The 14,167-nt window shown below is 41.5% G+C and overlaps 3 protein-coding genes across 9 annotated transcripts; 1 reads left to right on the forward strand and 2 right to left on the reverse strand.

Moving 5' to 3' along the window:
* The first annotated feature begins 42 nt into the window (after nucleotides 1-42).
* On the forward strand, nucleotides 43-7,324 carry slc5a8 (solute carrier family 5 member 8). Its single transcript, XM_014207657.2, has 15 exons — nucleotides 43-1,138; nucleotides 1,681-1,746; nucleotides 1,864-1,915; nucleotides 2,040-2,107; nucleotides 2,275-2,429; nucleotides 2,630-2,770; nucleotides 4,488-4,617; nucleotides 5,124-5,212; nucleotides 5,500-5,609; nucleotides 5,780-5,847; nucleotides 5,942-6,028; nucleotides 6,144-6,358; nucleotides 6,579-6,682; nucleotides 6,780-6,868; nucleotides 6,963-7,324. The coding sequence occupies exons 1-15, from the start codon at nucleotides 779-781 to the stop codon at nucleotides 7,083-7,085; spliced, it is 1,857 nt and encodes a 618-aa protein (XP_014063132.1). The 5' UTR covers nucleotides 43-778; the 3' UTR covers nucleotides 7,086-7,324.
* A 1,271-nt stretch (nucleotides 7,325-8,595) lies between these two features.
* On the reverse strand, nucleotides 8,596-12,495 carry LOC106609181 (electron transfer flavoprotein regulatory factor 1-like). 6 transcript variants are annotated; one of them, XM_014207678.2, is made up of 4 exons: nucleotides 12,304-12,495; nucleotides 11,848-11,918; nucleotides 9,825-9,901; nucleotides 8,596-9,667 (listed from the first exon to the last, which is right to left on the reverse strand). In XM_014207678.2, the coding sequence occupies exons 3-4, from the start codon at nucleotides 9,867-9,869 to the stop codon at nucleotides 9,434-9,436; spliced, it is 279 nt and encodes a 92-aa protein (XP_014063153.1). In that variant the 5' UTR covers nucleotides 9,870-9,901; nucleotides 11,848-11,918; nucleotides 12,304-12,495; the 3' UTR covers nucleotides 8,596-9,433. The 6 variants fall into 6 exon arrangements, with proteins under 6 accessions (XP_014063153.1, XP_014063150.1, XP_014063148.1 ...); XM_014207675.2 differs by lacking the exons at nucleotides 11,848-11,918; nucleotides 12,304-12,495 and adding an exon at nucleotides 10,400-10,802; XM_014207673.2 differs by lacking the exons at nucleotides 11,848-11,918; nucleotides 12,304-12,495 and adding an exon at nucleotides 10,342-10,802 and having other exon boundaries at nucleotides 9,825-9,898.
* Nucleotides 11,064-12,530, reverse strand: LOC106609180 (electron transfer flavoprotein regulatory factor 1-like). Of its 2 annotated transcripts, none has more exons than XM_014207671.2 (3): nucleotides 12,283-12,530; nucleotides 11,848-11,918; nucleotides 11,064-11,681 (listed from the first exon to the last, which is right to left on the reverse strand). In XM_014207671.2, the coding sequence occupies exons 2-3, from the start codon at nucleotides 11,890-11,892 to the stop codon at nucleotides 11,436-11,438; spliced, it is 291 nt and encodes a 96-aa protein (XP_014063146.2). In that variant the 5' UTR covers nucleotides 11,893-11,918; nucleotides 12,283-12,530; the 3' UTR covers nucleotides 11,064-11,435. The 2 variants fall into 2 exon arrangements, with proteins under 2 accessions (XP_014063146.2, XP_014063145.2); XM_014207670.2 differs by having other exon boundaries at nucleotides 12,304-12,521.
* Between the last annotated feature and the right edge of the window lie 1,637 nt (nucleotides 12,531-14,167).

The raw sequence follows: 14,167 nt of genomic DNA on the forward strand, positions 1-14,167 counted from the left end.
AAGACAGAAGGTTGCGTGGTTTTGCAACAACTTCAAGGATTACTTCCTGGATACTTTTGTTTCTCAAGGACAGCTCAGTCAGTGTCCATACAGTGTCCATACCAGTGGCGGCTGCTGAGGGGAGGACGGCTCATAATAATGGGTGGAACAGAGAAAATGGAATGGCATTAAACACATGGATGTATTTGCTACCATTCCACCTATGCTGCTCCAGCCATTAACACGAGCCCATCCTCCCCAATTAAGGTGCCACCAACCTCCTGTGGTCCATACATGTACTAACTAGTGGACATGACATACTGGACTGGACATGTTAGTATAAAGAAATGTTAGTATATTTTCTCTGGGGTTCAAACTTTTTCAGAAGTGTGTGTACATGCTTGTGTGTGTGTGTGTGTGTGTGTGTGTGTGTGTGTGTGCATGCCTCTGTGTGTACCAGCCATCCAGGGGGTAGGGCTGATGACAAGGGTACTTATCGGTTCAGCCAACAGAACAATCCCAGCTCTTGATTTTGTGGAGAGGTGGGCTCACTGCTACCTGCTAGTAATGTCTTTGAGAAACACACAGGCAGTGAAGACATCATAGCTCACTGCTATCCTGTTTCAGCTCATATCCTTTCTGTGACAAGGACATATGGACAAGGACACAATTTTATCTGAAAACACAGCAGCCTACTGTGAGCTATCATAGATTTCATAGAGAAATACGAATTCTCTGCCGTTCGTTGTGGAATAGGACAATCTTCCACTGAGTACAGTCGCCTATACCTCACAATCAGATGGCTACAATGGCAGCCTCTCCAGTGATTGGATCCTTTGTCGCTGCGGACTATGCTGTCTTTGCTCTGATGCTGCTGGTGTCTGCAGCCATCGGGGTGTACTATGCCATCGTCGGAAGGGGCCAGAGCAGCTCCAGAGAGTTTCTGATGGGGGGCCAGAGTATGACAGCCGTACCTGTGGCTCTGTCCCTGACTGCCAGCTTCATGTCGGCTATCACAGTGCTGGCCACCCCAGCCGAGGTGTACCGATATGGGGCAAGCTACGGTCTCTTCAGCCTCTCCTATGTGCTGGTGGTGGTGGTCAGCTCAGAGGTCTTCCTCCCTGTCTTCTACAGGCTGGGCATCACAAGTACCTATGAGGTTAGAATCAATCCACCCTGTTGAGTTGAGTTGTGATCTATTCTATTCAACAGAAATAGTATAACATGTTTGGTAGAGATTATCCTGATTAATTGCAATGCAAATTCTAAGTAATTCTAAATCCCCGAAATCAATATCTTGGGGGTCACAACGTTTTGTTCAAAGTGACCAATTGACAAATGCAATCTATTCAGGAAATAAAATACTGACCTAATTGTGTAGTTTTTCTATAAAACAAACAGATTGCTGTTTCAGGTATAGTAATCATAGAAGTCACGGTTCCATTACTTAATATCGCTGCACAGGCTGATGATTAGATTATGATTATGATTCAAACAGCTAAAATATGGGTCAGTGTTTTATCTTCATTAGCTGACTGAAACAATCCTGGCACAGTCTTGTCATCTCATCCTCTTACTTTCTATACTCTTTGCTTTGTCTTTTGGGCTTCACACATGAATTCATGTCACTGTCCTGTCCATGGGAAATGTAACAGAAAAGTGTCATATTTCTTTTTTCTCTTCATGGTCATCATTCTGCAGTATCTGGAAATACGGTTCAACAGAGCCACCCGTCTGTTAGGGACAGTGATGTTCATTGTTCAGACTGTGAGTACCTTATCACAACACTTTCACCCCACATATTATGAATTACATGAACATGAGAACAAACCTTGTGCTACAGATGATTATAAGAGCCACATATTATGTCTCTCTGTCTCCCAGATACTCTACACGGGAATAGTCATTTATGCTCCAGCTCTGGCATTAAACCAAGGTGCAGTAGTCTCTAAAAGTCATGAAAGAATTTCATTTCATGCCCCATCGGCATTGAGTGCACTTGAAACCACTCCTCTGCTAAATGACGTCCCTCTCTCTCTCTTTTTTCCTCCTCTCTCCAGTGACTGGGATGGATCTCTGGGGTGCTGTCATTTCAACAGGAGTGGTTTGCACCTTTTACTGCGCTATGGTACTGGACAGGCAGTGATGTCAATAAATAATGCTATAAACACCATTTATCCCCTGATGTAAGGGAAATACAGATGGAGGTTAGATTGAGACATGTAGCACTGTGGTGACCTTTGCGGTGACCTTTAAACCATATATGTAACACGGCTGTGGTGTGTATTGTGACAGGGCGGTCTGAAGGCGGTGGTGTGGACGGATGTGTTCCAGGTGGGCATCATGGTGGCAGGCTTCCTGTCTGTCATCATCAGAGCCGTGGTCCTGCAGGGAGGAGTCGCCAACATCCTCAACCACGCAGAGTTCGGAGGACGACTCAACTTCTGGGAGTGGGTAGATTGTCATGGAGATTATAAATGTAAAAGAGCAGGAGAAGAGTCTGCACCTGGACTTTGTGCAGTATGTTGGCACAAAATACAAGACATTGCAAAAGGGCGTACTGAATCTCTCTCCTCTCTCTCTCTCTCTCTCTCTCTCTCTCTCTCTCTCTCTCTCTCTCTCTCTCTCTCTCTCTCTCTCTCCTTTATAGCTTTGATGCTAGTCCACTGAGGAGGCACACCTTCTGGACAATCACATTTGGAGGCACGTTTGTCTGGACCAGTATCTATGGGATCAACCAAGCCCAGGTGCAGAGATACATCTCTTGCAAATCCATGACTCACGCCAAAATGTGAGTCATCATCTTCCTGGAAGGATAGAGTAGAGCATGAAGATCTATTTCCTGTTTGCCCCAGTGTTAAAAGTGGAACTGACAGCACTTTAGCAACATGAAATCTTATTCAAATGTGTTCATCTACACCCCCAGGAAGAATATGACACTTAAAAAAGAAAAAGATCTGGCAAGCGAGCACTTAGATATGGTATTTTTAACGTTCATCAATTCTTAGAATGTTTGGGAATCACGTATACTAAGGCATTTGTGAAAATTCAATAAAAATATAGAGTGGGAGCTCCTGAGTGGCGCAGCGGTCTAAGGCACTGCATTGCAGTGCTTGAGGCGTCACTACAGACCCGGGTTCGATCCCAGGCTGTGTCACAGCCGGCCTTGACCAGGAGACTCATGAGGCGACGCAAACATGGCCCAGTGTCATCCGGGTTAGGGGAGGGTTTGGCCAGCCGGGATTTTCTTGTCCCATTGCACTCTAGCGACTCCATGTGGCGGGCCTGGCGCCTACAAGCTGACTTCGGTGAGCAGCTGGACAGTGTTTCTGCTGACACATTGCGGCTGGCTTACGGGTAAGCGAGCAGTGTGTCAAGAAGCTGTGTTTTGGAGGACGCATGACTCTCGACCTTTGCCTCTCCCGAATCCGTAAGGGAGTTGCAGTGATGGGACAAGACTGTAACTACCAATTAGGGGTAAAAAGTAAAAAATAATAATATAGAGTGGGAAAGTGGGCGAGCATTTGGACCATTAATAGACACTGCAGTAAATTAAATCGAATAAAAACATCTGTCTCGTCCAAGACTCCAAGTCTACACAGACCGGTGCGCTATAGCAAATCAGAGATACAGTAGGGCTTTATACAAACAAGCCATTTGAGTAAAAGTCTGAAAGTATTTGGTTTTAAATATACTTAAGTATCAAAAGTAAACCAAAGGGTGCGATTTTCTTGTTTTTTTAATATAGGGATAGCTAGGAGCACACTCCAACACACATAATTTACCAAAAAAAGAATTTGTGTTTAGTGAGTCCGCCAGATCAGAGGCAGTAGGGATGACCAGGGATGTGAATTGGTCCATTTTCCTGTCCTGCTAAGCATTCCAAATGTAACAGGGACTTTTGCGTGTCAGGGAAAATGTATAGTATAAAAAGTACATTCTTTCTTTAGGAATGTAGTGAAGTAAAAGTAGTCCAAAAAATAAATAGAAAAGTACTGATACCCAAAAAAACTACTTAAGTAGTAATTTAAAGTATTTTCACTTAAGTACTTTACACCACTGGTGTTTACAGGCAGTTTGCAACAGCACAACTTTAGATTGTTAGCTAGGACGCATTCGCCAAAAGCCACAAAATACACCTGAATGGATTTCTGCAAATATGTAAACACCACGGGAGTCCCCTTACTTTTGGGACCCACCAGTCTTATTGATCAACCAAACATGAAAAGGTAGGCTCTCTCTCCCTCAGTTATGCACATCAACAACAAGATCAACAACTAATAGTAGCCAGAGCAAGATGAGCTAAAAATCTAACAAAGGAACATTAGATAAACCTCTTTTTCAGATCGTTGGCCACCAAAATTGCACTGATAAACGCCTACTCGTCCTTCTGATAACACAAACTCTCTCTCTCCCCCTCCCCGTTCTCGCTCTCTTTCTCTCTCTCCTTTCTCTCTCGATCCCCTCTTTCTGTCACTCTTCTCTCTCTCTCTGTATTCTATTCCCAGGTCTCTCTACATAAACCTATTAGGACTGTGGGTCATCTTGCTGTGTTCTGTGTTTGCGGGGCTGTGTCTGTACTCCGTCTACAAGCACTGTGACCCCTGGACAGCAGGCATGGTGTCTGCTCCAGATCAGGTTGAGGACACAAACCAGGAAATAACACTTTAATAAGGACTGCAGGTTGACGTTTATTGGGATGAGTCTTGTCCTGGAGGCAGAACTGAGCGATTTCTGATAGATGGGCCAGGTTAGGTATTAGGGTCAGCAGTGTGATTAATGTTAGGGTTGAGATTTTATGACAGATTTTGTGGCTGTGTCAGCTAGTGACCCCTCTGCAGAGCTGCCTCCAGAACAAGATTCATGATGAAAAATGCTAACCTACATAAATACCAGGCACGGTCAATATTACTATTCTGCAAGACTGCCACTTTATAGATATATTTTCTAAAATATTTGTTTAAACTGATAACATTCACCGCCACTAAGTGTAACCACCTTAAACTATTTTTTTTGTGGGAAAACTGTTTTTTTCCCCGCACCGGCCACTCATCCAGATTGTTCCCAGGAAAATATCTCAAATAACCCAAACCCAGTGGTACCACTCAGATAGACTACTGACCACGCCCTCTTTCTCTGTGCAGCTGATGCCATATATGGTGATGGACATCCTGAGAGACTACCCTGGACTGCCAGGATTGTTTGTGGCTGCAGCCTACAGTGGGACCCTAAGGTTACTATTCCCATCTAGTACTTATACTGTATGTCAAACTTAATCTTACGTTTGATTATGTTAGTATGTTACATTATGTTATATGTCTACTAGATTAAGTGCCCTTTTGTTACTATTTGTACTGTATGCAATATCTCATGGTTCATAATATCACGACTATGACAAAACGTTTACTCTCACAGCCTATGGTGGGACAAAAAGATGACTATTTCCATAGCACTCACACACACTGTATGTTACATTTCTAGGTAAATAATGGCATTATATTTGCTCTCTCTCGTCCATAGTACAGTATCGTCCAGTGTCAATGCTCTGGCTGCCGTGACTATTGAAGACCTGATCAAGCCGTACACACACATGTCAGAGAAACACCTGTCCTGGACCTCTAAAGGCCTCAGTGAGTGTATAATATCAATAGGTGTCTTTGCGTTTACCACAGAACTCAGAGAGCTATATTCATGTTTGATGATATATTTATCTTCTTATTGATATATTCTTGCTGATATTAGAAATGAATAAACCATGATTTATCATGATTTTAACTGCTATCCCTATGTTCCATTCTAGGCTTTCTGTATGGGGCTCTCTGTATTGGAATGGCTGGCATAGCCTCACTCATGGGAAGTCTGCTGCAGGTATGCGATACAACAAAAGGAGTATGTCCTTCTACAAAGAATATGTTGTCTTGAGGTTCGCAACTCTAAAATATGTCTCTGTCTCCTCCTGTAGGCAGCTATCAGTATCTTTGGGATCATCGGAGGGCCTTTACTGGGTCTCTTCTCGCTGGGGATCCTCTGTCCATACGCCAATGCCACAGTCAGTACAGTCTCTTTAACAAAAGCAGGATTATAAGTGTCTAACTGTTAGCTAATCTCTCTGAATGTTTATGTTGAAGTGTTGATGTGTTATTTCTGTGTGTTCTGTGCTGCAGGGGGGCTTGGCTGGTCTGCTCTCTGGGCTGGTTATGTCTCTGTGGGTGGGGATAGGGGCCCAGTTTTACCCTCCTCTACCAGAGCAGAGCAGGCCTCTGGGTCTGACCACACATGGCTGTAACTTCACAACCGCAGCCGGTGTGTTCAACTGGACCGCATCCCCAACAGAACCAAGCCTATACACTACAGTACTACAGCAAAATACAGCAGAGAGGTACGTTGTGGGCTTCAGTATCTTTGGTTAAGGACAGGACACACTTTTGCTGAAGGGAACAAGTATATTGATATGGGCACAGTTAAAACAAATATTCAGTTAGAAATGTACTGTAGAACAGGAATAATTTTGTCATGTTAGAATAGCGAATTGCATCAGCTGTAAACAATATATGCAACGTTATAACTGTTGGATGCCACTATGTTTGTCTCCTCTACAGACCCTTCCTGGCTGATAACTTGTACTCCCTGTCCTATCTCTACTTCAGTCCTATTGGGACACTTACAACACTGGCTGTTGGACTGGTGGTCAGTCTACTTTCAGGTACTCTTTCCCAAATGGTAGTGTTGCTTCTTACCGTATTACATGTTGTGTCTAATTAACATGTTTTTTTTTTACACTAAAACGTGTCTCTTTCCAGGGGGTATGAAGTTGAATTTGGAACCAAGGGTGACTTTGATGAAAGAAGATACAATGTTATTTTGCTTTTACAAGCTCTTTAAAGAAAGGGTAAGTGATTTGAGTGTTTCAATAAATAACCTCCAAGATGTTCTCTCTCTTTCAACCACTTTCCTGTATTAATTTAGCTCTCATTCATACCTAGGCCATGAGAAGAGCAGGAAAGCTGGACCTCACAAAAAACAGAGAGAACAAATTGGGAAACAATAACCCTGGCTTCTGCAATGTCCACGAGTTGGATTTTACAAAGAGCAGTCTTCCTACATAACATACTGATAAAACCATGACTTAACAGTTGCTCTTTCTTCTCATACTTCTCCCTCCCCAGTGCCGCTGTTTTTCACGTGACTCATGAATGTCCTGACAGATTGTATCAATATCTCATCTATATCCTCATATTTCTATATACAGTGTCCTCAGAAAGTATTATTCAACATTTTGTTGTGTTACAGCCTGAATTTAAAACAACTATTCTCACCCAGCTACACACAATACCCCATAATGACAAAGTGAAAACTTGTTTTTAGAAATACAGAAATATCTCATTTACATAAGTTTTCACACCTCTGAGTCAATACATTTTAGAATCACCTTTGGCAGTGATTACAGCTGTGTGTCTTTCAGGGTAAGTCTCTAAGAGCTTTGCACATCTGGATTGTACAATATTTGCCAATATTTTACAATTCTTCAAGCTCTGTCAAATTGGTTGTTGATCATTGCTAGACAACCATTTTCAAGTCTTGCCACATATTTTCAAGCAGATTTAAGTCAAAACTGTAACACGGACACTCAGGAACATTCACTGTCTTCTTGGTAAGCAACTCCAGTGTAGATTTGGCCTTGTTTTTAAAAAATTTAATTTATTTAACTAGGCAAGTCAGTTAAGAACAAATTCTTATTTACAATGACTGCCTACACCGGCCAAACCTGGACAATGCTGGGCCAAATGTGCTCCACCCTATGGGACTCCCAATCACAGCCAGTTGTGATACAGCATGGATTTGAACCAGGGTATCTGTAGTGACGCCACAAGCACTGAGATGCAGTGCCTTAGACCCCTGCGCCACTCCTGCTGAAAGGTAAATTAATCTCCCAGTGTCTGGTGGAAAGCAGACTGAACCAGGTTTTCCTCTAGGATTTTCCCTGTGCGATTTATTTTGCAGTATTACTTTAGCGCCTTGTTGCAAACAGGATGCATGTTTTGGAATATTTGTATTCTGTACAGGCTTCCTTATTTTCACACTGTCAATTAGGTTAGTATTGTGGAATAATTACAATGTTGTTGATCCATCCTCAGTTTTCTCTTATCACAGCCATTAAATTCTGTAACTGTTTTAAAGTCACCATTGGCCTCATGGTGAAATCCCTGAGCAGTTTCCTTCCTCTCCGGCAACTGAGTTAGGAAGGACACCTGTATCTTTGTAGTGACTGGGTGTATTGATACACCGTCCAAAGTGTAATTAATAACTTCCCCATGCTCAAAGGGATATTCAATGTCTGATTTTTTATGTTTACCCATCTACCAATAGGTGCCCTTCTTTGCAAGGAATTGGAAAACCTCCCTGGTCTTTGTGGTTGAATCGGTGTTTGAAATTCACTGCTGGACCTTACAGATAATTGTATGTGTGGGTACAGAGATGAGGTAGTCATAAAAAACAATGTTAAACACTATTATTGCACACAGAATCCATGCAACTTATGGGACTTGTTAAGCAAATTTTTACTCAACTTATTTAGGCTTGCCATAACAAAGGAGTTGAATACATATTGACTCAAGACATGACAGATTTTCATTTTTAATTAATTTGTTACAATTTCAAAAAATATAATTCCATTTTGACATTATGGGGTATTTTGTGTAGGCAAGTGACCCAAAATCTAAATGTAATACATTTTAAATTCAGGCTGTAACATAACAAAATGTGGAAGGGTGTGAATACTTTCTGAAGGCACTGTATGTAGCCTACATCACATCAACTTGAAAAAACAAGTAGAGTTAGGATTGTTAATAATGAAATATCTTTGACTTGACTTATGTTTCCCATTTATTAAAAAAATATGGCTATCAGTGTTGTACATTTAAAATAAATATTAATTTTGAAATAGCTGTGTCTCGTTTATACTTAGATCATTAAGTTACATTGTACAAGTTATCAATACATTCTATAATGTATTATTTACAATTATATACACAAGAGAACTGGAGGCATTTGAACTGTATGTAGTCATTTGGTGGATGTCATTCCACAGCTCGAGGTGGGTAAGAGAGGCAAGTGTAGCTCATTTGGGGAGGCAGGTAGCCTAGTGGTTAGAACGTTGGACTAGTAACCGAAAGGTTGCAACCGAGGGGCTGCAAGATCGAATCCCCAAGGTAAAAATCTGTCATTCTGCCACTGAACAAGGCAGTTAACCCACTGTTCCTAGGCCGTCATTTTAAATAAGAATTTGTTCTTAATTTACTTGCCTAGTAAAATAAAAATGTTACTGTAATATATAGCTAACATTTGTGTCTAAGTATGTTTAGGTTGCTAATAACACTCTTGTTCATGGACGGCTAAACTAAAACTTGCATACTGAAGATTTAACTGCCAAACATCTAGGATATCAATCTATCGGTCAGCCTATATTCAGCATGGTGGACAATTCTTCTTCGTAGTAACGCTTCTTCATGGCTCTGTACTTCCTCAGATAGTACAGGGCCTCCAGTTCCTTTATCACAAACTCCCCACGGTCGACTAGCTTTTTGATCTCCTTAGGGTCTGTGACATCTTTGTTCTTCATAAAGGCTCTCTTCAGACGTTCCCCGAAGTAGTCTGCTCCTTTGGGGTATTCCCGTCCCAAAAACAGGAGCTGCCAATGGAAGAAGACCGGTTACCAATTATGATTCAAGGCTTTGGGAATTGTTTTGGAAACATAGCTAAATATTGCATGAGTGGAAGCAAATCTGGTGTGTGGGTAACAACAACGGTTGGGTGCATTGACAGCAGTCAGTCAGCGTTTAACTTACGTTCTTGTATAGCTGTCTAACCTCACTCCTCAGAGGGTTGGCCATGTCACTGCCTGAGACTGTAGCAGCCTTCACTACTGGGATGGAAGAAAAGTACAGAACATACAACAAGTGATTTAGCATACAGCAGCTGATTATGTAAAACAACAGCTCAGAAATGTGCATATGTCTGATTGCTGGCACACATCACATATCCTGTGAGCCTCACAATCTTAGCTGTGTCATGCATACATTTGACCTTACATTGGTTCACTTAGCAGGTAGGATAGTTAACAGTGCAAAAGGGCCAAAATGCGACAAAGTCGCAAAGCGAATGATTAGCTAGCTGGCTAGATAATTGGCAGCTGCAATTTAACCAATAAGTGTCTTTGTGCCGGGATAAAAGTTACGTTATGTCTCCCAGCACAACAACGTCAACAGACAATTTTGTTCGAATCGTAGCTAATTAGCTCAACACCCTCTGTTACAAAAACATCCATTGTGATTAATTCACAAGATATAATCAAGATTCCATTACATTATAAGGTCCCTTATAAATAAATCCTTGCAATTAAGTAGTGTCGACAACTGCTTACGTTGCCCTTCCGGAGTTCATAAACAACGCCGTAAATCCTTTGACATGTCGCAAACCAAAACATTGACCTACTGCGCGTGCGGTTGCATTTCAATAGTAACTTGGACGCGAAAAGAGTTGAAATATATCCCACCAAGAGAAGATAGTAACCAGTTTTCCAACAAATGTTATTTCATTACCTATATAGCAAGCTAACCAGTTAGAAAATTAATATTGTGGTTAGGTTGATATGTTTACAAGCCAAGTAGCTAGTTGCATAAGTAGCCATGTGTTAATAGCCAGAGTAAGTTAGATTACCAGTTAGCTAGGACTCAAGGTGAGCAAGTGACAGCAAATCAGCTTCCTTTTACTGGAAGCGTGCTGCAAGTCTGTGTTTTGCTTCTTTCAGCCTTATCTTCCTACAACTAAATACTATATCTCCTAACTTTCTATTCTCTGTCATTTCCTTGTAAGCTACCCAAGGATGCAAAGTTAACTTTGTTATTAATAGCATCTCTCTCTCAACATTAGATTCATGAGATATATTAGATCTAGTAGATATAAGCCTAGCTAGCTAAATTGAATATAACATGTTTCAATTTCTCCCAGGCAACCTGAGTCTAGTCTTTAGATATGTTCTTTACTTTTACTCACTTTTCCAATGCCCACAAATTACAAGCATACAGTAGCTTGCAAATTTGTTTATGATCACATTTATATTCATCAAGTTGAATTGTTGATTTGGTTCAAGTCTGCCAAAAAGAAAGGAGGCAAGCTCATTAAGGCTGAAAAGGAGCAACTTCAGAAAGAATAGGTGAGAGAAGACAAAAGGAAGAGGGTACTCTAGGACTTCTCATTTCATTCAATCAGAGCTCATCGTGCATAACATGTCAACCCATAGATAGGTTAGAAATATTTTTAAAACAGCTTGCATTCGAATCCCCTTTCCTGTTGCTCACAATCATTATTTTTGGGGGACCATGTTAAACAACTCCAAATGTTCTCAATTCATGGAGCAACCCACATACTGAAGATTCAGCTGCCAAACATCTAGGCTATCAGTCTATCGGTCTGCCTATATTCAGCAGGCCTAACAATTCTTCTTCGTAGAAACGCTTTTTCATGGTTCTATATTCCCTCAGATAGTACAGGGTCCCCAGTTCCTTAATCACAACCTCTCCACAGTCGACAAGCTTTCTGATCTCCTTAGGGTCTGTGACATCTTTGTTCTTCATAAAGGCACTGTTCAGACGCTCCCTGAAGTACTCTGCTCCTTGGGGGTATTCCCGTCCCAGATACAGTAGCTGTCAGTGGAAGGAGGCAGGTTACCAGTGATAATCCCAGTGCTTTGGGGATTGTTTGGGACAGACAGCAAAAGATTGCATGAGTGGCAAATCTCATATTGAAAGTAAGTGTGGGTAACAACAAAGCGCGGGTGCATTGACAGCAGTCAGTCAGTGTTGAACTTACATTCTTGTACAGCTGTCTAACCTCTCTCCTCAAAGGGTTGGCCATGTCACTGAGACCTTCAGCCTTCACTACTGGGATGGAAGAAAAGAACAGAAGATACAACAGGTGAATTACTATTCAGCAGCTAATGATGTAAAACAGCTCAGAAAGAAATATGCTTGTCTGATTGTTGTCACATCACATATACCGTGAGCTTACAATCTTTAGCTAGTTATGTGTCATGCATAGTGCATTTTAGCTTGTTTTACCTTGGTTCACATAACAGGTAGTTTAGGTAACAGTACAAAGTCTGCGGATAGGTAGCAAAGCTCTGGTAAAGCGAATGATTAGCTACCTAATAGTAACGTAATTGGCTAAACACCCTCGGTTATAAAAACATTCATTAGCTTTGTGATTAATAGATTTATTCACACGATATAATTTAGCTTTCATTACATTGTATCTAGACTCCCTTACCGACAAATCCTCGCAGTGCTGAACGCTGTCTACCTTGCTGAAAACTGGCTACATGGGAGCATTACGTCAAACAGCGCGTCGATTCCAGGGTTACGGCTAGAAGGGATCCATCTTTTCTCAAATTAACATCAGATTTGACTTTTCATAGCAGTTTAGGATAATTTACGCAGCAGGTTAGAAAACGGTTTAGGAAAATGAAATTTAAAAAAAATGACAATTTTAAATGAATTTGACAAAAGTTGGATCCCTTCTAGCCATGACCCGATTACAGCTGGTTGAGGGACGAGCGTCGCATCGGAGTGACATGTTCTGACTATTAGACGTTGGGCTTGTTCGATGTTGCAGGCAACTGCCGTTTAATGCCCATTCACATGCTAGTCGAAACTAGGAAACTCGGACATTTCCGATTTGACGATTCGTTGAATGCTGCACGTGTATTACTACAACTAGTTAACAAGTCGGACATTTTAGAGTTTCCTAGTTCCAACTAGCACATTAACGCAGCATGACTGATCTACAAAGAACGTTGCATTAGTAGTTCTACTCATTGAAAAAAAATTATAATAATACTAATTGGGCGCGTTTGAGTGGTAAGGCTAAAGCAACCGACTGTAAAGGAAAGTCGATGAGTGATGTCGGGGGAGGTGCATCTGCGACAGCCGAAGTCAGACACCAATCTGGTTTTCCAACAGCAACTCTGATATTAATATGGCAGTGTTGCCATTGTTTATATGTTTTTCTTTATAATGTCGAAATAAACATGTCTTCAAATCCCGTATCATACACTAACAAACTGAAATCATATGTGTGTACATTGTACAATCATTTAGTGTGAGGGCCTCAAACATCACATTAGTTTGTCCACTGTATACATTAATCACGGCAAAGTTGGTTCCTGTTTCAATTATGTCTTTGGTTACTTTTGCATGAGTAAAAAAACAACAACTAATGATTGGTTAAAAATATACAGTAGCCTCGCACAATGCAGGTGGTGGCTGCAGGATGAAGTTGGTGAAGAGCAACTGCAGAAACTTGCAGTCTACTGCAGTCAAAACGTCATGATCACATGATTTTTGTAAAGTTCATGCAGTCGACATGTCGGCGCAAGTCGGACACATTTTTCTTCCGATAATGCAACACACTTTGGTCAGCGACTTCACAAAAGTGATCGGCTTGAACGTGCCCATTATTATTCGTAGAGTCAGTCAGTGGCCTTGTTCAAGAGCATAAAGCGGTATTGTATCATGGGTACATTTTGACCTAGAGAGACTTACAGTTATCAAAACGTCACACCAGGGTACGTCTACATGAAACACGGCCCTTATTTTAAGTGTTTCTAAAATCCCCTATGGGAAAAATGAATGGTGGAAAAACGATTGGATCCATTTCCCTGTTTGACTGCTAGCTTGTATGGGCATTATGATTCATACTGTGGTACTCTATTAGGTGATTTCTTCCCTTATCAGCTGTCGATCACGGACTCCTGGTTTCAGCCAATCGGTGTGCCCGAATGGACATTTGTACTCCGGCCCCTCCCACTGTAGCTCAGAGTGGTTATCGTCTTTAGCTGATGAGGACCAAGTTTTCAGTGTGATCTTGTGTTTCTATGTGCACTAATGTGTGGTGGTGAACTAGAAAATAAAACTAAGGATATGGACACATCTGCCCGGTTCTTGCCGACCGCCTGTAGTGGGTCTGACCAAAGTAGAGTCAGCTTAAGTTACTAGCGGGTGAGGGCATCTTCAGCCAACCGCTCAGACGGGTCCTGCTAGCTGTTTTTACACCTGTTTTTCAAAGATTTCTCACAAAAACAAGCATATCTCTGTGAAATGTCAACAGAGCACTGACCGTATACCAAGTTATT

This window comes from Salmo salar, chromosome ssa07 (assembly GCF_905237065.1).
Source record: "Salmo salar chromosome ssa07, Ssal_v3.1, whole genome shotgun sequence".
Taxonomy (NCBI): Eukaryota; Metazoa; Chordata; class Actinopteri; order Salmoniformes; family Salmonidae; genus Salmo; species Salmo salar.